A 25,319-nucleotide genomic window follows, 5' to 3' on the forward strand; every position below is an offset into this window, starting at 1 on the left:
CTTCGTATTTGAACATCTTCAAGACTGGTTTGTAAAAGAATCACATCCTCCCCAAATACCCATTCTGCATACAGAAACTGTCAGTTTCTCTCTCTCTGTCTTTCTCTCGGGAAGAGAGAATGGGATCTAGTTGCAGCTCACAGCATCTGTCTAAGTAGGAAGAAGACATGAAAGCAGAGTTCACAGCTGTGCCGTCCTTCAGGGTGTGCAGACACACAGGTTTCTTAGAGAAGAAACAGCAGCAACTATTACAACCTAAAAATGTCTATTGCCTGCAATGGTACAATTGAGTAGAATGTAATCTAAATCTACATTATTCATAAGTACAAACTCAATGGACAGATGTTGTGACATTGAAAAAAACCCCCAACAATTTAAGCAACACCTCTTAAAAGATGGCATTTGTATGATTTAATTTCAGAGGATGTGCGTCTGTACTAAATGTGACTAAGTATGCTTAGTCAGAGTAGCTTTAGTCACTGAAACATTCATATATCAACAGTTTGGAGTCCACAGACTGCCAAAGGTATTGTGTAATGAAAACCACTTTCAAGAACCCTAAAGAGAAAGATTTACCACTAACCAGGATATACAGTGAGAAAAAAAAATCCATCTACACATACTGTTGTATCTTAATATTCATTTCTTAATATGATTTAATGAAATTTAAAAAAAAAATCCTATTCCAGCTGTTTCAATCTGGTTTCTTTTCAGCTTGGCTGGATTAACCTCCTATGGGGCTGCAGAGCAAACATGAAATATGGTATAAATGGTAACACTCTAGAGCTGAAAGGATTAAACAATTAATTTATTGACAAAAAAATAATTGGTAACAATTTTGATAATTGATTATTTGTTTAATTTTTAAAAAAAATACAAAATGCCAAAAACGGACTAGTACCAACTTCACAAATGTGAATATTTGTTATATATTATATATTATTTGTTTGCCATGATAGTATACTCAACTAATCTTTGGGTTTTTGACTGATGATCAGACAAAACAAGTCATCCGAGTATGTTAACTTGGGCATCAGGTAGTAATGATCTGCATTTTTCACTATTTTCTGACATTTTATGCTAAACAATCAATTATTATTAAGAAAATAACTGTCAGACCTATTGGTTGCATCCCTATGAAAATAACCTTGCCCTCAGTTTTCTGTGTGCCATTCGATAAAACACAACTTACCAACAAATGAGCACAATATAAGATAAAACAATTAAAGTCTTGAAACTAGATTTTGACACAGGGTCCTTCTTCAAGACCAGAACCACAAGATGGAGGATGAAGGACCTGTCACAGTTGATGCTGTACTTCAGCGCTGCAATTTTCTAACACATTTGTGATTAAACAGATTAAGTGTGTGACATAAACCTGGGCTTTTGGGACCCCTGGGGATCCAGCTTTGCTTTTAAGGAGTCCTTGGAGTAGTCATATCAACTACACCAAGAAAATCTTTAGCTCAGCTCCATCATCTGGTAGAGAATTTCAATTGAGGTAAGAAAATAAGGTCAAGACACAAAACCACACCAAGGGGCTGGTTCAGTCAGATGTGTTGTGGTCTGCAGTGGAGCTTTAAATCCCCTTTTAAATCCGTTACCTATTATAAAACAACACTCACACAAGTGTATCATGTTGCCACAAACTCAAAACTGCAAAATGTTGTAACACTGAAAATGACACACACATCAAATGCAGTAGCCATGTCTATTTTTTGATGTGAATCAAGAATAGCTTTTGAAGGACAATGTGTTGACGGGTATTGAGCACTAAACATGAGATGGGACCTCTAAAACCTTCCTTTAAATAGCCCTGCAGGCTGCGCCCGCACAACAGGCTATTACAGGCGTTCAATGACACGGTAACCTGCATTACCAGCAGCCTCTATTGCAATGCGGCGGCGCTCCACAAACCTCTCCCCGCTCTGGTGTTGGCTGTTCGGGGGATAAAGCTGAGTGCTATTCGGTCATGTGATTCCTATTTTTTTTTCCTCCTCTTTTTCCTCCTTCGAAGTTGAAAGGCAGGAGCAGAGCGGTGGAGGGGGCCCAGCTCGACTTCATTACCGGCCGTTGATGCAGCGGATTCGTCTCTTTTCAGCCACATTATTGTTTTTTAGTCGCTCGGTGTGATTTTTTTTATTTTGAAAACTCCAACTTTTCCTTCACAATGGCGGGGGCTATTATAGAGAATATGAGCACGAAAAAGTTAGTGATAGTGGGTGTTACTCTGCTTTTGTTCCAGGCGTTTGCCTTCATGGTCGGCGGTTTAATTGGTAAGTTTTTCCCTCACTTTTATGTTTTGTTTAGCTAACGTTAGCCTGCACGTCTCTGCCTGTTGAATTTTAACCGTTAATGTCTCTAAACGGTAAAAGGGCAAAGTTTGAAGTTGGGCAGCTCGGTAAATACCTCCATACCAGCGTTAATAGACGTTTTTAAAAGAAAAGAAAAGACCGGTAAGCGACAACTTTCAGCTGCGTTTTACCTATAAGGCATTGACATAGCTGTGTATAAAGAAATGTGCTTTGAAACAGTCACTTGGACACCAAAGCTGCCGAAGTGCACCTCAGCTAAATCACTGCTTTGTATCAAGGTGTTGCCTGCCTGCCTGACTGTCTGCATGCCACAAGCGGTGGCGTTATTTTTTTAGGCTAAAAATAACACTCTTGTGGGTAAAATGTCTGCTTTTCAACGCAGGAACACTCTGAAATACATCCAACCTTTTGTGTTTTTTTTTTTCTCACTTCTTTGATCCAAACTCGAATGTTCTTCCCCCCCCTTTTCTCTTCTCATACCTCCTCCTCCTCCTTACCCCTCCTCCCATATATGTCTGTCTGCTGTGTGGGGCCCCAGGCAGCATCTCTACCTTCCTTTCACTCCTTCCTCCCCCCCCTCCTCCTCGTCCTCCTCCCTGTGTGTATCCCCTTCTCCCCAAATCCCTATCCCCTCGCAGGCACAGTGTATTTCCTCCTCTCCCCCTCTTCCTCTAGCTTCAGCTGCAATGAGACAGACACACAACAAGACACAAGAACGCACAAGTGCACACAGCTGTCAAAGTTGCATCTCGCCTTGAGGACCGCATCAGAGTTTGCTGTCAAATTTCTTCAAATCCACCCACACGCTCACACACATGCACAATGGCAACACACACAGTTGATAGAAGTTGAGCCCATGTGTATGATCTTTCTAATGGCTTGAATCTGGAAACCACCCACAGCCGCCCCCACCCCTTCCGAAACACCAGTCAGCCTCTCTTGTGTCCCCGCGGTCCTTCTCGCTCACTAGATGGCTGGTGATAAATTAGCTTGTTTGGTTCGTTCCTGGCTGAGATGGTTTTAATGAAGCCAGATTCCTTTGTGTTTGCTCGGTGGCCGGGGGCGGCAGGGGTAATTGAGTAGAAAGGGTTTTTTCTCCCCTTGTTTCCCAACAAACCCGGGAACACGGCATGGGGTCAGCGGGCTGAGGGGACGGCCATTATTCTGGACACACTGCGATGGAGACTGGAGGAGCCGGTGTGCTGCTGGACTCTCAGGGTCACTAGATAATTGAACTCAAAGGGGTTCCAGATAACTGGGTTTAATTCAGTCTGGTTTCCACTTTGTTGCTCTGTGTGCGTATGTGTGTTTTTTTTCTTACTTTACACAGCTGTTAACACACTTACACAATTAAAGTTTCCTTGAGGACATCCTTTGTTAAGTTTTATGACACTATGGAGTGTAACTCAAAGGGTGTTTGTGGTGTCCGCCCTTCAGCTCTCTGTCATGCCTGAACAGATATGAACAGATGAACAGATAACTGAGTCTGTACTGGCTGGTACCATTTTCTTGCAATCCTGGTTAGTATGCCTCGGAAACTAGGAAATACTGAAATATGCTATCTACAAGTATTAATCCTCTTGGGTTGCTGCTTGCTAGAAGCACGTTTGACAGTGATTACAGCTTTAAGTCTTCTCAGATGTGTCACTAATCTTTCTCATGAGCTGAATCTGGAAACTCTGCACTTTCATGTTCACCCCCATGATTCAGTACTTCCCAGAATCACCTGTGGCAGTAATTACAGCTTCTGGAGTCTTTTTGGATACATCTCTTTACAGCTTGGCACAAACAAGGCTAGAGTATTTGTCCCACTCTTTCTTGCAAATCTGATAAACGAATGGGGAGGATACTTGCAGGACTTTTATGTCCATGTTGTGAAGCCACTTCAGAGTTGTTTAGCCTGTATGCGTGGGTCCACAGTCATGTTGAAAGACAAATCAACACAGAAATTACAGAATTTGGCAATCTGAGAAAGACCTTCCTCAATAATTACATTTTTACAGCAGATGTTGCGTATGATAATGGATGAGCTTGGAAATTCCTTCAAATTCCCATAATGGAGCAAAAGTATTAACCATGTCTTGGTATTTACACACGGTTCAGATTGTATCACGGTGTTGAGTCACATCGGATAATTTTTCAGATCAGCAAAAAAAACAAATATGACTTTGCTTTCCATTTAATCTAAAACATGTAAAGCAAGGAACTTGCTTGGTCTTGCAATGGTCTTAAATGAAAACAGCATTCAAGATGTTCAATGTTGATTTCAATGAAATCTGAAAATGTATAAAATATTCAATACTCAATTGTTAAATTAAAATTGCAATATGAGACAGTATACCTTCCTCTAAACATGATAGTAAATGAAACAATAGCTTGTGTCCACATCATCGAAACTTGATAATTTACAAACTTGAAACACATCTTGTCCTGCAGCTTGTTGAATGAGCCACCAAATTAACATTCACTGGGGGAAAGTGCACAGCTAACATCAGTTAGCAGCTAGATAGCTAATTAGCTGCTCAGCTGCAGCACAATGAAGAGCGTGTAAACGTACCTGCAGATGTTACTTCGGACCTGTTAGATGCTGGTTTGGTCGTTGCTCTTCAAAATCCCTGTTAGTGACAAGTTGTCTGTCCATGACTTGTACTTACAGCAGTTTGTTTACTTTGTCTCCAATGAGACATTACATTTTGTAGTTAATCCGCAGTTCACATGTGTGCTGAACTGTGGGGGGGGGGGGGGGGGGGGGTCTGTATGGATCATGGATCAACTACTTCTGTTACACCACTACTTAGTTCTTCCTGTTGAGTCCTACGATGCAGTGCATCACGTTTTTATAGATACAAAAATTAGACATGTGACACTACACCTGTCAATGATGAAGCAAAATGATGATTCATAAGTGTTAAATAAGTAACTGCTCACTGTATATATTCTGATTGATACTGTATTTTTTTTAAACCAATACTGATATCAGTCTCAGATATAACTCCAAATATTCATAATGATAAATTGGCTGATAGGAATTTCTGAAAACAATCTTTGTATGGGTCTCTTAGATTTGATGATTAGATTAGATGAAAAGTGTTTCTAATATTTCGTCCACTCCATTAACATATATGAGGGGGGCAAAATATTAGCAACACTTTTCAATATAATGCACTCCAGTACACCACCACCCACTATGACCTCAATAATAAACATAATGTAGAATTATCATCTTTCTGACAACATCAACAAAAACTGAAAATGTATAAGCTTTGTAAAAGTAGAATTTATGGCAGAGCTGTTGTATTGGATTGCAGTAGATTGCACAGGTGTTCATAATAAAATGCTCGCTGAGTGTATACACAGATATGCAAAATCTGCAATAAACTAATATCGATTGATATGTCATCCTGGATGGTTTATTGGCCTGGATGATTTATCACTCTCGCAGTAGCTGCTGTATAGTAAAGTGTTATATATCTATTACATAGAGAGTAGTGAATGAGTGAACAAGGGGGTGACATAGCACAGCTAAAGGAAGCTTATGATGGTTCCATATTTGTTTTCTTAATTATTAGGTGCATGCAGCAATTTTCAAACTTGTTAAACTTGTTTTGCTTTTGCTCATGTATGACTTCTCTTTCAATGCACACTGCTTTACAATTCATGGAAGAGTTTCTTTGACATGCCATCTGTCCCACTTTGCATGCACACATAAATTTACCTCTGATGTCCAGTCAACTTAATTGGCCACATGACTTTTAAATACATTTTCATGTGCTTAAAGGGGACCTCTGCCGATTTACACATTAGAGTCTGTTTCTACAGATTAAACAAACTTTTCTGGTTGTTTATTGTCTTTATGGATCAACCTTAACCCCCATGCAGTGTGTTGTATCTGATATAATGAGATAATAGTGAACTCAGGCCACAAATAATTAACCAGACCCACTAAACATGTAGATCTTCATAATATCCGAAAAGATCTAGTTAAGCTTTTGCCTTGAGGCTACACCATGGCCCTCAGACCTCTCAGGTTTCGTTCACATCAGACTTCCAGCTTTTACAACAGAAGACTGAAGTTTTTGTGTTTGCATGATAATGACAGATCTTTTCGCAAGCACTACTAAAATCCCGTGAGTAGAGACTACAAACACCACGTCTTGTCAAGCTCATGAATCTCAATGCATAAACAGTGTAATTGGTGCCTGAGAGCTTTCGGGAATTTTCTCTCCCCGTCACTTCAGAGGAGAGAGAGTCTTGCTACCAGGCATTTTCTAAACAGTGTTAAAAGTAATTGCCAAAGTGTTTGGACTGGATTTGGCTCAAGCCCAACCTGTTGACTGTTCCTAATGGTTGCTAAGATATTAATATTGTCCGTGCACAGTTTAATCCACAGCGCTCAAGTTTTATTTATTGATTTGTACTCAAACTTTTTGCGTGATTTATTAGTTTGAAGGGAAATTTGGCTTGGCAGGACCTTGAAACACTTTGCTGCAGTATTTCAACATGACACTCAGTCTTATATCTCTTCCACTATGTATTTGTCTCACCAGCTCCCAGCCCCACCACAGCGGTCCACTACTTGGCCACCAAGTGTGTGGACATAGTCAACCGCCGTCAGGAAACAAAATGGTTCATGCCTTGGGGTCCAAACCAGTGCGATAAGATCCAGAACTTCGAGGAGGCCATGGCTAAGAAGATTGAGGCCAACAACATTGTGTTTGCTGTCCACATTCCTCTACCTAACAAGGAGATGAGCCCCTGGTTCCAGTTTATGCTGGTCATCTTGCAGTTTGACATCGCATTTAAGATGTACAACCAGATAGGTGAGAAACAAGGCTTTGTTATGGGTTTCAAAAAAATGGGTGAGGACAACACGGCTCATGTTTCTCTTTCAGGACATGACTTTCTATGTAGGAGTGGGAAGAAAATCTAATCTAATATGCCTCTAAGGGGCCATGCTGTCTTACATGGGATCTGGTGTGAGGAATCTTAAAGGACCAACTAATAATCACTTATGTTAATTGTATTTCCAGTTTGGGTGACCTACAGTGTCTTGTAAGTTTTTGTTCTGCAACATTTTTTCAGTGCCTGAGTCTTATTTTTCGATCGGTAGTGTCAATATTTTGTCTCTTTGTTATTCCTTTTAGTTTGATTATCTGTGTGCAAATATTTACAGTGGCTTGGTAAGACCAAGCTAGCCTCTGAAATACTCACATCCATCCAGTCACTTCTAATCACTCACGTCCTAAATTCAAGTGTAGAGTCATTTGTGCAGTCATAACTGTACCAGTAATACTCATTGTTATGTCTTTTTTTAATTTTACCTTTCTTGCAAGACATGCTGGTAAGCCGTTGTCTCAAGTTCTTGGTTCAGTCTATCACAGTGAACGCTTGAGGAACCTACAGGAATGTGTCTTTTTCAGTAGATTGGATTTCTGTTACACTGAAAGGCAGCAAACAATGATGGATGTCCCGCTATTTGTTCTCTATAGTGGCATAGACCGTGGGGGTTTTGTAGACGGTCTTGACAGACACTCTTGAGACAGGTATAAAGAGAGAGGAGCGGTAATCTGCACCCTGTTTCATAGCTGGTTGCCTCTCAGCAATGAAATGTTCTGCTTTTCAAGCAGAGAGAACCAGAAACAAATGATTTACATACTTTATAACAATATGAGATAACCTCAATGCAGTGGATTTCAGTTCTCAAAATTCCTCTCCATCCCCCCATTTTCAAGATAATTTAAAGTTATTATAATTTGTGCAAAGGTTGGCACGATTTAACGTACAATGTTTAGATTCCACTAATAATATCAATTTATACAAGGTGTGCTGACATTTTTCTCCATATTTAGATTATCATTTTATATCACAAACACCTTCATTTTTAAATTGTTGTTTAAATCGACCCCCTTCTGAGTGGCTATACATGTGTTTGCTGTTATTGTCTTGTATTTTCTTTGGGACCAAGACAGTGGTGTAATATGGTGATTAATTGGGCCATTTTGTGGTGTATCATGCCTCTTCTAATGCTTGTTTTCGTCTTCCTACACTCCTAACGGTCTTAATGTTAAGTGACATTAAAGCTTTGGGCAAACAAGTAAAGATTAAGCTTGAAATCTCTCTTGATCCAGACTTGCTAACTGAATAAATTTAGTCTCATCTTTGGCCCCCTAGGCTTTGTCACATATCTAGTTTGCATTATTGTGAAGGGAAAAACCACTGTCAACTGGACTGTAATCCATCCTGTGTCCCCACCCAGTGTCAGACAACACTGTTGTGGAGTGTATCAGAGACAGACCTACAGCATCTCAGTGTTGGAGTGCTTGAATGAGAGGAAAGGGAGCAGGAGGGAGATAACTGGTGTCTCAAAGAAGACAGGGTTTGGTATCCTGGTGGGGTGCTTGGGATCATGAAAGAAGGGATTAGAGAGGATGAAGAGAGAGTCTAACCCGGGAAAGAAATTTTCTCTCAATCACATCATTCCCTTTATCACCTGTAATGTATAGCTATTCGAACATCACTTCAAGCTTTGTGGCGATTACAGAATCGTGTCTAAAGTAACAAACGCTTGTAAAACTTGGTAAACATCTGTCTTATACCGTGTCATTAGCAGAAAAATAGTTAAGTAAGATAAAGGTCATTTAAACAATGTAGAGAACAAAAAGTTCAAATGTTTGCGGTGTAATTTTGTATGCCCCAGCCACTCTGGCCTTGCTTGTCTAAAAAGTCATGTCACAATGATGTCCTAGTCATCAGCATAATTAGCTTGCTAACATTCTTGGCCTCAGCTGTGGGTTGTTTACTGCCTGGCTGCCAGACAGACGGAGTTTGTGATTCAGCCTGGACCACAGACAAGTCTCTCTGTCAGATGCTGCAGACTCATTTAGATGTTTCTGCGCTACGGCAGGGACTCTGAGAACTGAGTACTGTAGATGCAGCATAAGGTAGAGACCAGGTGGTGTTCCAGCAGTGGGGTTCATTATTTTAAAATGCATAATTTTCTGACAAATTTCAGTCTATTCATTTATGTACAATTTCTTCCCAGAATTCAGTTTTTCTGCATCACTACCTTCCCTATATTGTAGTGAGACAGAAAGAAAAAAATTATACCTTTGCCTGATTTACAGTAACAATGTAAGTAAAAGGCAAATTTCCTGATGTAAAGTAGGCATCAGATAACAAATGCCATCTAATTATGTGAAACTACAGCTACTACCTCATTTATACATCAGAATAGATTGGAAGTTGTCTTTGTTTTCATTTTAAAACTAGGTTCTCATTGTTTTATTTAGCAAAGCAAAATGTGATCCAGCAGTACATGGAAAGACTTGACGGCTATTATTAACATCCTTATCTAGCAAACTGATAGTAAAGAAACAACCATATTATGGTTTGTTTCTGACGGCCAGTTTTGTTTTGGTAAAATATAGATTCGTTCGTCTTGGAAAATACTCCTTATTTCTTATAAAAGAGCAATATACAAAACATTCAGGTAGTCATTGAGCTAAATAGCAAAGCTGCATTCTTTCTGGTAAAAATTCAACTCTCTCATAATTTTTGTTAATTGAAATAGTTTAATTAGACCTAAACAGATTTGACAGGATTCAGATAAACTGATTAGGTAATGGATTCAGATTTTTAAATAAATCAAACCTCAACCTTAGAAGCAATGGAGCCACAATTAACAAAATGGTGTCACCTCGTCTTAATCCCGACCAGAATGCTCGCCATGCCAAAGGTAGGCGGATTCTGTTCCACAGCTGTATGACAATGAACACAAGGCTATCTCTTCCTTGACCAGCTTATCTGTGTAACAATGTTCGTCCCAGGGAAGAGCTTCGCCCTTATTAACCACCCCACCCACCTGCCCCACTCCACCCAGGCACCAAGCACCCCTTGGCCGGGGTCCAGCAATAACACAGCTGTTGAGGAGGCTTAGTTTCCGTGGCGATGGCCGCTGGACTGGAGTGGAATGTTTGCATGAAGTAAACTGACATTCGAGGGCGTCTGGCTCGACCAATGGCAGAGTAAAGGGCAATACAGAGACAGTCTGCTGCCAGTTCTCATCTGGTTCACTCTCCCCCTTCCTCTCCTTTTTTTTTTTTTTTTTTTTTTCCCTTCTCACAGCACAGGCCACTGGGTTTCTTTCTCTTCATTCCAGCTTGTTTCATAACAGCACAAGAGGCACTCTGGAGGGCTGGAGGAGAGAACACTTGGCTTTGTAATGTGATCTAAAGATGCAGTTTTAATAGCTTGGCTTTGGATGCTTTTGTTCGATTCACTGGGCTGGACTGTTGGAGGCCAGCTCAAGGTCTTGTTGAAGTTTATGTCAAGTAGGAAGTAACCTAGATTTGGGCCACCATGGAGAGCAGACTGAATCACTGATTATGTTTACATGCAGAGAAATTATCCTATTAATCTGTTTCAGGCCCATTCCAGGTGACGGGATCACATATTAACACTTAATTGGTTTGACCTTGTATAAACATGTTTGTTTTAGGATAAACCAACCAAATAAAGCCTTCTTGAATCAACTGAATGATTCTTATGACAGATCCAGCTGCAGCCATGTACGGAAAATTAATGATTTAAAATGTACAACATCATCTTCACATTACTTTCTTTACACTGTACCACTCTGAATACATAAGCAAGCAAAAACACTAGCATGTCAACTGAAAACGAACAGTACGTTTGCAGTCGGGAATGTCTCCTTGTCAGTGCTGGCTGTGTAGTCACTTTGATGGTGGTATAGTTAAAAGGCCATGGCTGTCTGTCATCAGGACTTAATTTTATCCCTTCACAGGGTTAGTAGCAGGCAGCAGGGTTGTGCAGTGAGGAGGCATTGAAATACACTCTGGAACATGAATGTATTATTCAATTTATTTTCCCATTTTTGCATTTTGGAAAACAAATTCTCTGTTCTTCATACACTATGCTAGAAATAATGACTATGATGCCAGTTCAAGTCTGAATCATTACTGCACAAATTGCACTTTCAATGATTCGGAGGGGGTGTATTCATTGCCAAATCTTCAACAAGAAACTGTCTACCAAATGGTTGTATTGATCCGAGAGTGAATTTCTTTGGTCATTCTTGTGTCCAGAGGATGGAGCGTTGGTCACCGTTGATGTGGGCCTGGCCTACAGAGACGACACAGTCAGCGAGTGGACGGAGATGGCTCGCTCTTTTGAACAGCGGAAGCTCAACTGCAGCTTCACTACTGCCAAGGTGTGGAAACAACACTGTGTGCTTCATGATAAGACATCTCTACATTAACCAATAAACCAAAAACAACTTATTCTATTGAGTTGTTAAAATATTAGGTGTTAAATAGTGAGTCCGGACAGAGTTATTACACTAATATTAATGTTATTTCTTGCTAGTAGCTTTCACAACTGTTATTGTTTTTGTATAATGAATAAGTAATTGGTTTATGTTGTGATTTCATGGCATTATGAGATCTGAGATTTTTTTTATATCCTCCAATATTGAAAGCTAGAAATATTCGTTAGGGGATTTCAGTCCACCATGCTGCTGCAAATTGTAATGATACTTAGCTGATGTAAACTGTTGACTAATGAACCACATTTATATGGGAGTATTTCCACAGTCGAGCTTGAGGGAAATGTGACCATTTTTAATTAACGCTTGCAGACTGCTGCCCAGCCTGATTGAGGCTGAAATTACAGGGGCCTTATTGCATCTGCCTCCAGATGAATGTGCTTTAACCAGACACTGTGTGCTGCTTGTGTGTTCTCCAGACCTTTGAGAATGAGGGCCGTTACTACGACTGTGACACGCTACCCTTCATGGAAGTTGGTAGTGTGGCCCATAAATACTATCTCCTCAACATCCGCCTGCCTGTCAATGAGCGCAAGAAAATCAACGTGGGGATTGGAGAAATCAAGGACATTCGTCTGGTTGTAAGTTGACTTTTGATTTGTTTGGCGTTACTGTATGGAACCCGAAGCTTACTTGTACACTCTTTCATTTTGATGACAGAACTGAGATTCCTTTCAAGAGTGCCAGTGTGACAATTTTGGCCATAGTTGGACTTAAGTGGAGAAAACCTTGGATATAATGTATTACTAGCTCATGATATTATTTGTAAAATGCTGATGGAATATAAGGTGCATTTGTGCAATAAATGACATACATGACATACTGTATGTACAAGCTGACACTTGTATTTGTTTCTTTTTGAAGAGCATCCACCAGAATGGAGGTTTCACCAAAGTTTGGTTCGCCATGAAGACGTTCCTCACACCCAGCATCCTCATCATCATGATCTGGTACTGGAGACGCATCACCCTCATGAGCAGACCTCCTGTGCTGCTGGAGAAGTAAGACTGCTCCTTCATCGGTGTCAGTGTTGTTCTGTAACCATATATATTATTATTATTATTATTATTATTATTATTATTATTATTATTATTATTATTATTATTATTATTATTTTGTTGTTTTTGTTGTTAGGGAAAATGCCAAAATGTCTATCACCTACAATTACATCGACATTTGTTCAGTGGTTTGCATGAACACAGCCAGGACTCAGAGTAATAGTTTCATTCGATGATGCTGAGGTTCTGCATCAGTGTGTCTGCTGGATGAAGGCACATATTAAGTATGGATGAAATATAGAAGTAGGTCATTCTAACTCTGCACACTGAAGGTCACAGAGATCGGAAGGTGTTGTTCATCCCGCGTACGTGGAACAATGTTATCACTCAACTTTGTGAATGCATGTTAAATAATTAGTAAGGTGGTGTAAACAAACAAATGTGTTAAGAAAACAAAACAAAACACATTCTAACAGCAAATGGGTGTTCGACTGATACAAGACAGCTGTCACCCTGCTTTTAACTGTTAGCAGAGACTCCAGCGCAGTGTAGTTCAATTCATACACTTCACTGGTAAACAAAATAATTACACTGAATTACATGTAATCATAGTTAAATAGAGTTAAATAATCTCTCTTTTGTCCATATGTGCACTTTCTCTCTCTCTTTCTCTCTTTCGTCTTTCAGCAAGTCAATTAAATGGCGTTTAAATGTTGGTATCATTGAATTAATTTCTAAGTCATTAGTATTTCAAAGTCAACCCCCGACATGTCTTTGACTGTCTACCAAATTATTACTTTACTTCAAAGAAAATGTTGAACTTTACACTAAAAAAAGGCATTCCTCCTCTTTCTCGGGAAAAAAAAGATTCAGAACATCAGATATTAGTGTCAAATTCTTAACCAAACTTTGGAAATTCAAGTCTGCAAAGATTACAGCTGCAAATCCAGGTAGTTCTGCCTGAAGCAGATGGTTTGAATGCCATGTTGGGGAAAGTTGGAGGCATGCTCAGAGCCCAGTGTTTGTCTAACCCCCTGCCGTGCTGGGAAGACGGATCAGTACGAGGCAGTGTTCTGCGCCACAGGAAGTGCCTGTTGAAGCATGAAACACGTTACAAAATGTGCAAGCTAGCACTCGACACACATTTGGGACATACACGTCAGCTTGCTGAGACAACACACACACACACACACACACACACACACACACACACACAGTCAATGTCTCTCTCCTTCTCTCTATCTTTTCCGGCTCAAGGCTTTTATTCCCAAATGACCAGTAAGCTTTCAGGAAGTGCGACTCGTAACCTATTTGTGGGCAGTGGATGATTTTTTCATGCTGGTAAAAGCTTTACCAGAGTTCCCTGTCATGCTGGCCCACAGAGGTGTCAGAATGGTAAACCTCAGACTTCCTCTAAACTCAAAAGGACAGAGTGTGAGTGGGGTCCTTTCAATGTGGAAAATGGATAAGGATGATATAATAGGTTATTACACGCAAACATCCATCATCTTCATTTTCTGATGCAGAAATTTTTCTTGAAATTGTAATCTGAAAAATGTTCTGTGCTTGGCACATTTATGGATTTTTTCACAGCCATCATTTTTACTTGTCATAGCAGAAAAAAGCACAGGTATAATTGATAACATTAACAATGGCTGTGTTCCATAAAGTCTCTCAGTGAGTCAGCATGCACCATACCAGCGCTTTGGAACTGCACCATGAACTAATGTTATTACTTACACCTGTCTGCTGTGAAGACCCCTACCTTATTAACTTTTTTACATACAAAGCTCTTTGTCTCTGTCTTGACACACATTCACACAGACAGAATATGGCCTCAGCTCTCTCGTCTGTGTTGGTTTTGCTCAGGGCGCATTCCCAGCATACCACCCAAATGTGGTTTCACTTTGTAAAACATCACTGTGTTGAGCTGCATTGCTTAGAGCCTGTATCACTCAGTGGTTGCAAAAAAGTTTTCTACCTAAAGCAGATGCTTCAGATCACCGTAATCTGCTTTTTTTTTCTTCTGTTCTCTCTCTCTCTCTCTCACACACACACACACTCTCTCTCTGTGTAGCTCTGTTTTGCCCTTTTCACTATATTTACGATCATCCTTTCATCTACTGGAGGCATGCAGAGACCTGTCGCAGACACTGGGAAGATGAGCTTTTATTCTGTCTCTTTGTAGGTTGATTGCTCATTCGCCCTTATTCCTCTAAATGTCTGGATTTCAAGGTCAGGGGATGTTAGCTGTAATAATGAGGTTATCTGGAAAAGTAGTGAATTATATAGAATTGGTCAGGTCAATGGGGACACACTGTGCTTGTAGCCGAATGGCTAATCAATAATGTCCTGAGATCTAATGAGTTTGCTTCAGCAGACACAGACGTACCCTCGCTGTTTAAAGATGTAGTCCAGATTCTGGTGGGAAGCCTGTCAGGGGCTGTAGCTTCTTTATTAAATTTCTGTTGATGCTTGCTTGATGATAGATAAACACAAATATACATGCATGGTTGAAGTCAATTATGCCACAAATGCATCAAAAAAATTGTAATCCTACTACTCTTAACTGTTGTTGAGACCTTTCAATGTGAAGTAGGTAATGAGCGTGACATATTCCAGTTTTAAGAATATTTTTGCTCCTTCAGGGTAATCTTAGCTCTGGGCATCTCCATGACCTTCATCAACATCCCAGTGGAGTGGTTCTCTGTCGGCTTCAACTGGACCTGGATGCTGCTCTTTGGGGACATCAGGCAGGGAATCTTCTATTCCATGTTGCTCTCCTTCTGGATCATCTTCTGCGGGGAGCACCTCATGGTACTGAACACAGCACAGTTTAACCTAAAGTTTGGCATGCTCTATGTATTTTTTTTGTTTTCCTCACTGACCTGTAGAGTCACTTGCTAGCTGCCATCTCACCTACAGCCTTTAAGTTCTTTCACAGCAATTCTGGGTTGACTGGTTAATGAAAACAATTGCCTGCTTCTCTGAGAACAAGACTTAATGCTTGTTTAGAGGAATGCTTTAACGTCCATGCATTTTCTCCTCTTTCTTATTCCAGCCTAATGTAAGCTTATAAAAAAGTGTAGCGCACTTCCAGCTTTCAATAAGAGTGACACAATTAAAGATTTATACTACTGTCTTGAGAAAGGAGGATCCCACACACTGCTCTTGCTCATCATCTACTAATAAAAATTAAATTGTGTTTTATGGAATAAGGTTTTTCCGATCTTGACTCTGCTGTCGTTTTGTCCAGGATATGCAGTTCTTTGAAGCATTGGCTCTGAGCAGAGGAGAAGTGAAGATGTGTCAGAGCTGTGTACCAGCCATCAAAATCTTCCCTGAACATGGCCTTCAGCCCACAAATAAATTGCAGGTCATTCTCATCTGGCTGCAGAAGCATCTGTAGTTTGGCAGAAACTGGAGCAGTCACAGAGATTGTCAGACATTCCTCACTAAGGAGCAGGGACCATTAACTTGTTGACCTGTTTGATGAGCTTCATGTCTATGTCAGAATCAGCTCTCTGGCCAGCAGTATGTTCTGCACAGCAGGCTGTTGCTATCTTATGGGGAGGAAGGCTCCCCTTTGCGCTTCAATCAAAGCAGCACTCCACATTTCTGCTACACCTCGCGCTTGTAGTGCTTTCTGAGAGGCCAGAAGATGCATGCGATGACTGTGCTTCTCTGCCTTAACTAATAATACGCTTCTTATCCAATACTAAAGCTGGTTGCTTGTTCTCTGGGTTCCCTTCATTGAGTCGTGTGTGTGTGTGTGTGTGTGTGCGTGCGAGCACCTCATTGTACACTCGTCTGTGCAGCACCTGACGTTTGATCTCCTAGTCTTTAGACATATCATGCACTGATTGCTGTGTACACATTGTGCATGTCCGTCTGTCAGTGCTTGATTGCAGCCATGTGAATATCTGTTATTTTGTATTGTCACCTTTTCGTACAATGGAGAGATGCCCTCTTTTTTTTTTTTTTTGTTTTTTGTTTTTACAAATATTACTTTTTGGCTCCATTTAATATGCCATGTAATGTCTAAAAAACAGTTGGCTGCACCTGTCATGATTCAGAAGAGTCATAATGAATCACTTATTTTGTGTTTTTGTGTCACTTTTACATTCTTTTGATCAGTTTAAAACAATTAACATTACCTGTACATCTGTTGTGATGCAAAGGTTCAAACATTAAAATGTCCAAGGGTGTAAATATTGTCATAGTCACCTGAACATTTGATGGTTTTGCCAGGGTTACCCCTGAAGAAGAACAAGGAGACACTGTTTTAAAGCTGGGGGGGGGGGGGGGGATGCCTGTTTGTCCTGGTGAACTCATTCAATGTAACATATCACGTCTTTGAATCTATTTTGTCCTTTTCTCTCAGGACCAGACAGAGAGGAACCGTTTCTCAGTTTACTGGAAGCAGGTCGGACCCATCGTGTTTGGCTCCTTCTGCCTCTTTATCTTCGACATGTGTGAGAGGTGAGAAGTGTTTTCTTCACTATTTAAAACAGCAGACTTATTTCACAAAAGTTCTACATTTCATTGTGCAATATAGTATAACATTTCATCTTTATTTGAAATTCTGCTTTGTATTTTTTCTTACTTCTATGCCTGCCATGTCCATATTTTCAGCCATATGACATGAAATGCTGTTACACTCTCAATACAGGCAGCATGTGAATTTGTTGTTGTTTTGTGTTACCAGGGGTGTCCAGTTGACAAACCCCTTCTATAGCATCTGGGCTTCTGATGTAGGAACTGAGCTGGCTGTATCCTTTTTACACAACATATGATTACTGAAGTATTCAGCAACAGGAAAAAGCGCTGTCCATCACCTCTGTGAGCAGCTGGTCTGGCCAAATGTTGTACATTCATTAAACAGGCAAGACTCTGTGAGTGTAAATCATGTTTTGCAGTTTAGCAGCCAATAAAAATCACCATGTTTATGTTCTTGTTGTTGGAACAAAGTCATGTCTTTACCAATACTGTGCCAAATACAAAACTACTACTTATTTTTGTCTTATTTTTAAAGCACTGGTGATCATGACTCAATGCTTTGCCTCCTCCTGTATTGCAGTACATATACATTTCCTCTTGCTGGGCCTCAGCATGAGCTGAAAAACTGATCTCTAGACTAATAAGATGAGAAATAATTCAGTAATGCCATACGTGAGAGCATTGCCAAGAGTCTGGACATGATGTGTTTATGTGTGTGTACCTGTTTGTTGCTGTGCTTGCCAGGCTGAGCAATGCAAGATTCATCGTCAAAAACAAGTGCCAGAACACCTCTCTGTCTTTTTCTCCCCTTCCCCCTCTCCCTCTCTGAGCCTTTTCCGAAGGAAAAGCTTGCCACGTTTTCTTGAGTCTCTGCGGTTTGATGAATACATTTGGTACAGTGTCTATAACCAGGGTCATCAAATCTTTATAAGGTCCACTGCTGACAAGTTTCTGCTGTGCCTTCTACTGCAGTAAAGGTTTTATAAGAGACAAAGACTAACAAGGCATGTAACAGCATTTTTTTGGATTTACATTTACTGATTACAGTGTAGATATGTGCAATTTTGTAAAACTCTTATTTATTGTCTTTCCCACTCATTAGCCCATTTTCAGTCTGCAATATATGTTACATTACATTCTGGTGGATGTACAACTGAAGCTGCATACCAGTGCACAGTCTACTTGCTTTTTTCAGCCACCACTCTGCTGGCAGATCAGATTCTTTTTTATCTTATTTGGTTATTTCCTTGACTGGTGTTGCCTCAGATGGCATTCATAATTGTGGCAGGGATCTGTGCCTGTCTCTACTTCCTCTTCCTCTGCTTCATGGTCTTTCAAGTCTTCCGCAACATCAGCGGTAAGAGGACTTCACTGCCTGCCATGTCCAAGGCCCGACGCCTACACTACGAGGTGTGTGTGGTTTGATTCATTTGTCACTCTTGTGTTTGCATCTCCCAAGTTGCTCTGCTACACTGAGTATGTTTTTATGTTACTAATTCATCCCCCTGCATCCCCTTTTAGGGTCTGATTTTCAGGTTCAAGTTCCTCATGCTGGTCACTCTGTTTTGTGCTGCCATGACTGTCATCTTCTTCATCATCAGTCAGGTGAGTCTCCATATTGTTGTAAAATGTTGTAAAATCAGGACAGCTGCCCCTCTCAGTTAGAAGCACTTAGGTGATAAAAGCTCTTTTGCTACTGTCCCCAAATACACAAACAACCTACCACACAGCTCTCCAAAGTATGTGTTTATGTTTTGTCTGCCCAGGTGAATGAGGGTCATTGGCACTGGGGAGAACACACTGTACAGGTGAACAGTGCTTTCTTCACCGGCATCTACGGCATGTGGAACCTGTACGTCTTCGCCATCATGTTCCTCTACGCCCCATCTCACAAACGCTACGGAGACGAGCAATCAAGTGGTCAGTGTATCACTGGTAACTATTTATTTCTACCAACAATCCAAAGAAATAACACGGACTGTCACTCAGTTCTCTCTGACTTCCCTACCTCGTCTGTGTCACTGAGCCCTAAAGCCATTTGCTCCTACTGAAGTCATAAATCTATAAAAACAGGCCACAAATGTACTTTAATTTTTTCCTAAAACAGGTGAACTTTACGCAAACATGAATAAACAGGGTATTCGTTGGGGGCTATTTTAAGCTGTGGAGTAATATGCGCTGTACGTGGGATGAACTAAAAAATAAATACTGTGCTCATGTTCATCATAATGAAGGAACATGTCACACAGTGCACCGGTGTGGCTCACTGATGTGTTTTTAAAGTCTCTGAAGACGTAGCTTCAATTCTTAAGTATTTCTCTAACATTAAATATTCACAACTAAATAAGCAACATCAAAGTTTAAATGTGAAAGTGAAAAAGTCAACTAATGCATCAGGACTCTGGGGGTGTGGTTTGATCAGATCTGATTGACAGTAACCAAACAAACCACCAAATGTCGTCATATTCCGATTCAAATGTTGCTCAATCCTGATGGGAAGTATGTGACATCACCTTTTTTCTAACTAATTCCGCCCACATCAAACCAGTGAGAAGAGCACGTAGCAAAATAGAGAAACCAAAATCTGTCACATGAAATAACCAAAATGGCTCTGACCTTGGCAGAAAGTATTGTGTTAATGTTGGATCCTGTCACTCATAGTAGAAGCTGATTGAGAAAATAAGTTTTCAGGGGCTTGAATAGTTTTTTTTTGTTTTTTTTTATACCCAACTCCCACTTGAATAAAATAATCTTTACCTTTTTTCTTTGTCCTTATCTTTACTTTAATAGAGATTAGGGTTGACATCTTTGAAAGTGTAATGTAACACTTACCACAGTTTACATTCTGTATTTCAAAGTGTTACATAATTAAGCCCTAACCATGTTGTCTTCTCATCGTATTAAAGTTATTAAAATGGTTAAATGACATTAATGTCAGTTGCTCTCACCTCATTCTGATGGAGAGCATCGGCCTGTCTTCTGCTGTAAAGCTGCCTATTCATCTAAAGTTTGTTTTTGGAGGAAGGGGGGAGGGGGGGTTTGAGAAGGACCCAGATTCCCAGGGGAAAGAAAGGTCTCTTTGGCCCGAGAGGGTGATTCTAATGGACACCAGGCTTCCTTCCAGACGGAAAGGAAGAGAACAGTGAAGAGAGGGGGTGGAGGGGAGAGCGGGGAAGTAATGAAAACCACCCATCCATCTCCTGACGTCAGTGACACAGAGAGAGGAGAAAAAAATGGGTTTGAAGGTCTGGAAGCTTTCCCTGAAGCGCATCAACCAATCTTATGGGACGGCTGCCTCTCTCCAAGTCTCTGTCTCTCTGTGTTGATTTACTTTATCAGCTCACTCAGTTTTACTTCTGTTTCGATCAAGCTGAAAGTATTTATGTCAATGAAATTCAGCTTAACCGACTTGATATGCAGTGGATTGTCTGCAGCAATACACAGGAATAAACAGGGAAATGGGGACAGCGAGATCCCAAACAACAAATTACATGCTCTTAAAATGTTTTGTATTCTCGTTATCTGTCATGGGCATACTGATGATGTGTCATGTCTGTGTGTGTAGGAGGTACCGGAGCAAACAGTGGAGAGGACATCCAGCTGACTACCACCATCACACATGTTGACGCTCCCACTGAGATCTACAAGATGACTGGCAAAACGGCCCAAGAGTAGATCTCACACTGTTACCTACTGCTCCAACGATCCCCTCCCTTGTATATGTAATCAAACAGGCTTTTCTCTCGACATCTCTTGGTGCTCAAACAGCATCAACAATCCACCTTGCATGAACCTACCAGTCCCACAGTCGTTGCCCTCCTCCCAGCACCAAATCTTTAGCTGTGTGACTTGTTACGTGCCACCCTGTTCCCAAAGTCCCTATTGAATCCCTAAAGACTGAATATTATCAACACTCTTATCAGTTCCTTTCATTTCATGGTGGATTTTTTTTTTACATTTCATACTTTATGTAAACTATGTTGTGTTTGTAAATGTTGCACAACTCTTTTGTCACCAAGTCAGGTACGTGAAAGCTGCTTTATAGAGATCCGAGTGCAAAGAAAAACATTTCTTGGTGGTCAAAAGTTGCATTTTGCAGCAGTCACACTCCTGTTTTTCAGTGAGGTTTAACTTGTTTGTAAAGACCTGAGCTTTTGATACAGATGGACAGGAAGGTTTTTTGGATGCAAATTTTCCACTTGGTTTGATTTTCATTTCTACCTGTAATACTCTCAGTCGAGGCCTCAGAGCCTGTCACAAACACATATTCTTCCATAGAAAGTAGATCATGTGGCACACTGTCGTTAGTCTTTCAAGTGGTGGTTCTTTTTTTATATCATTGGGGGAAATGTACAGACCACATAGCCACTTTGGGAAATTCATACTGTACGGTCATTATGTTACATTGTAGATATCTATTTTTTATAAAGTGCTTATTTTCAGCTTCACAAAATATATGCATCAAGCTCTATCAATGTTAACAAAGAGGTTTGAAGTTGATTGTAGCTCATTATACATGGTTCTTAGTTGTTTTTGTTTTGCTTTTTATTCTAATTTAAATAAAAAAACTTTTGCTTAATACTTTTATGTATTGTCCTACTCCTTGCTCTAAATGTTTGGCTCATATTCTTTCTGCAAGTCGTTATTTATAGTCTTATTTGGCAATAAATTAAAGAAAAAATTGTATAATAAACTGTTGTAAATGTTTGGCACAGGCTGCAGAGTTGTTTGAATTAAACTGGACTTTGTGTCTAACTACTGTGCCTCAATCTGAACATGTATTCATGTAGGCAGAGTGCGCCTCTGCAAGGCTCAGAGCAGAACAACAAACTAGTTTCACTTTCTCATGTTGGTCAAGCTAGACAGAGACAACGAATGTGAGACAGGAAGTTATCTTTTTTTTTTTTTTTATAGATTTTTAAGTATATGCGGAGATGAATATCCTGGGAATAAATTTCACTTGCTTTTGCATTTATTGTGCTTCATCAGTAATATACAAATACAGTTTTCATTCAAACATATACACTTCGGGAGACTGCAACATGTGACTGATCCCTGTTCATCTATAGATTACGATTTTTGGTGTAAAATTTTAAGTATTTTTGTTTGGGATAATTAAAATAATAATGTAAGCTTTATTTGTATATCACTTTTTAAAACAGAGTCAACGGAATGCTTTACAGAATCAAAAGAATAAGAAAACATGACTAAAACTAAAAATTACAAAAAAGATATACAGAGATAAAATATACTTCAGTTAAAAAATTACATTTGAAAAACTTATCAGGAACTTCAGCTTTGTTTCAGCTTGATAACACAATCCTCTTTAACAATTATCCTAAAGACTTTTACATAATTTTCTCAACCTGTGTGAGAGCACATAATCCTGTAATTTATCTTTTCAGAATCAGTTTATTAGCCAAATATGCTGCATACAAAGAATTTGTCTTGGTGTGTGCACCCACAAATGCAACACAGAACATAAAATATAATGAGAGTAAGGTAATAATAAGGATGAAATAATGAAATAAACATAGTAGTACTAAAATTAAATGAAAAATTTTAAATCTATTTACAGAATGGAATAATACTTTTAAAATGGGATATAAAACTTTAAATGAAACATTGACTGTACAGAGGAAATATGGACTGTGCTACAGACCAAGAAATGGTGTCAAGTGCAAGAAATTCAATGTGACGTGCAATAATTAAATGATGTAACAGTGGAAGGTGAATGCAATGTACAATGTTAAGTCCAGTTTGATATAATATATGAAAATGAGCAATGCAGGGATTAAACAAGGGTTGTGAGATGTAAAGTGTAACAGTTCAGCTATTATTTTGATTTTAGATTTTATGCAGTAACATGCAAATTCGTAACACTGGCAGGGTACATTTTCAGTTATAACCACTTCTACTTACTTTCAAAGACTCAAAATTCAACATTTAATTTTGACTCAATCGTGAGTTTTATTGTGAAAAGCTTCTCCGGAATTGGTATTTCAACAGTAGCAAGCTTGATGCCTTCCCGCATTCCGCGAAAGTTCCGTCCTACTCTGCCTCTAATTGGCTAGTATACGTTACCTTCGTTGGCTAGATTGGTTCAGTTTAGGCACGACGAGAGAGGTGATTGGATCAGGGTAAGAGTGTCAGGGTCACAGCCAATCAGAGGCAGAGGAGGGCGGGTCTTCTCAGAATGCGGGTGGGAAAAAAATAACGCTAGTTGACGTTGGCGAATATCCGCTCGTGTTCGGTTGGTCCGCCTCTCCCTCCCGTCAAAATTCGGCTGTTGTCGTCGCGAAGCGTCCAAGTGGAGGAGGAAAAGAAAAGGAGAGGGGGGAGACTGGTCGTACTAGGAAGCAAAAAAAAAAAAGTAAACGACAATTAAATATTAACACCACCCGTCAGCGGAAAGTGAAAGCGGCGCGACTCGGCAGCTTTGAAGTCGACACTGTGGTACATGGAGAGCTGGTTTTCCACAGTCTGTGGTGTAAACACATTAGTGTAGTTGTGACATTGCGCCGTGAGCGACAGAGCAGAGGGAAAAGGTCTCCTCCCAGTCTGTTGACGGATACAGTTTGGCTCCAGTGAAAGGAGACACGGCTCAGACCTGACTGTACATTACCCCGGCCAGGTAAGACTGCCATGTGTCTATACACTTGCCTCATTAACAACAACTGTTGCTCCCAATCTGCTCTTGTATATGAGACATATTTACTGTCATTGCTGCCAGCTCTCACAGTTTTCATCCGTTTATACAACTTAATGAGGCACCACAGCTAATTCAAGGTCCACCCATGTTTCATTGCTCATATCTGTGTGAGCAACACATAAATATGAGATTTGGTGTTCAACAGGTGATAGCTGGAACTGAAGGTTTATTCAGCACAGGGCTGTCTGGGGCCTGGTGTCCTGATTATTCCCCACAGGCCCCACCTACTGTGTTTGCCACATAATGAATGATTTTGTAAAACAAATAGATTATTTTCCAGAGCATTATAACACTTTAACTCATATGTAAACCAGCCACTTCCTTCACATTAGTCGATTATGCAATGGTAATCGCTTGCAACATTGCCAGTGTGGTCCAACATGAAGCAATTGGATTATGAAGCCGGTGTGATGGTTGAAGTGGAGGCCCCACACAGGGAAGAGGCTGAGATGTTTACATGGAGCATCAACAGCTCTGTCGATGTCCCCTGGCCATTAGGAGGACAGAATACAGACCAGCCATTGATAAGGCCAACTCATTAGTACCCCATTCACCACCATCAAGGCCTCCTCTCAACGCCCATCAACATGAGTGGGCCGCACTGCACACACTGGACGCTGAGGACCACACACTTCCTCCCTTCATGCTGACAGGGCTTTGGGTTCGGTGTAACTAAGTTTTATCATGAAGGAGTGAATGGCTTCATGACAGACACCAGCCAAAAGGAAGTGTCGTAGAAAGAGGTGAAGGGGCAGCAACATGCAGAATATGTGAAACACTTGTGTCTCTCTTGTGTACACTCATGACCTACGTATGTCAGTTTCACTGGCAATAGCAGGAAGATGTTGTTTTATTAGAAACGGAGATGATGTCCACCGTGAACAGTTGCCTTGTCTGATGCTGTCAGGTCTGATCATAAGGCTGTTTGGTGCAATTTCTCTGAACAAACTCTCACCCCCTGTATTAGCAAAATGTGTACATTCACTATTTTTTTTTTTTAATTTCCTTTCCTTTTGACTGTACAATACTTACTGAGATGTGTGTTTAATGTAGAGGTAAAAAAAAAAACCCTGACCTTTGACATGAAAGTTTTTAAACTCATTACCTCTCTTGACTCTACCAGCTTCGGTGGCGTGGGCTGCATTTGGAGTTGTGAGTAGGTTAGTCCGGATTGCTGGCAGGATTTACTATGACGTGTGATGCATGTAAATTGATTAGTAACAGGAAGAGGGGACTAGGTGGTCGAGATGAGGAACAATGACTCGCTTAATGCAAGGATTAGATAAAAAAGGATAGGGTAGGGAACTCCCTGTGCAGCTTGTGATTGAGGGGAGGATCGATGTTAATCTCCTTCCTCTGTCTCCATATGAGTTTAACTTGTGGAACAATGGATGAACTGTTTGTATCATGTGGGAAGTGGCACACGCAGCTGTACCCAATGCTTTAATACC

General features: G+C 40.3%; 2 protein-coding genes across 5 annotated transcripts in view; both read left to right on the forward strand.

The window, feature by feature from the left end:
* Positions 1–1,850: 1,850 nt before the first annotated feature.
* On the forward strand, positions 1,851–21,737 carry wls (Wnt ligand secretion mediator). 4 transcript variants are annotated; one of them, XM_044368114.1, is made up of 13 exons: positions 1,851–2,276; positions 6,863–7,135; positions 11,420–11,544; positions 12,078–12,239; positions 12,523–12,659; positions 15,305–15,473; positions 15,913–16,032; positions 17,041–17,138; positions 17,365–17,428; positions 18,423–18,566; positions 18,678–18,761; positions 18,923–19,091; positions 20,722–21,737. In XM_044368114.1, exons 1-13 carry the CDS (start codon positions 2,171–2,173, stop codon positions 20,829–20,831), a joined length of 1,761 nt encoding a protein of 586 aa, XP_044224049.1. In that variant the 5' UTR covers positions 1,851–2,170; the 3' UTR covers positions 20,832–21,737. The 4 variants fall into 4 exon arrangements, with proteins under 4 accessions (XP_044224049.1, XP_044224050.1, XP_044224051.1 ...); XM_044368115.1 differs by having other exon boundaries at positions 18,923–19,076; XM_044368116.1 differs by lacking the exon at positions 15,913–16,032 and having other exon boundaries at positions 1,854–2,276.
* Positions 21,738–23,356: 1,619 nt separating this feature from the next.
* gng12a (guanine nucleotide binding protein (G protein), gamma 12a) overlaps positions 23,357–25,319 on the forward strand; it is a 28,812-nt gene continuing 26,849 nt past the window's right edge. Inside the window, exon 1 of the mRNA XM_044368833.1 lies at positions 23,357–23,790. The gene's annotated coding sequence lies outside the window, so the exon portion shown is untranslated. The remainder of the gene's footprint in view (positions 23,791–25,319) is intronic.

This window comes from Thunnus albacares, chromosome 12, assembly GCF_914725855.1.
Source record: "Thunnus albacares chromosome 12, fThuAlb1.1, whole genome shotgun sequence".
NCBI lineage: Eukaryota > Metazoa > Chordata > Actinopteri > Scombriformes > Scombridae > Thunnus > Thunnus albacares.

Excerpts from the sequence above, each read along its gene's own strand:
- wls (XM_044368114.1), top strand. The coding sequence starts at position 2,171 with ATGGCGGGGGCTATTATAGAGAATATGAGCACGAAAAAGTTAGTGATA. Across the intron at positions 16,033-17,040 it reads AGCCCACAAATAAATTGCAG|GACCAGACAGAGAGGAACCG; the intron begins GTCATTCTCATC and ends CTTTTCTCTCAG. Across the intron at positions 18,762-18,922 it reads TCTTCTTCATCATCAGTCAG|GTGAATGAGGGTCATTGGCA; the intron begins GTGAGTCTCCAT and ends TTGTCTGCCCAG.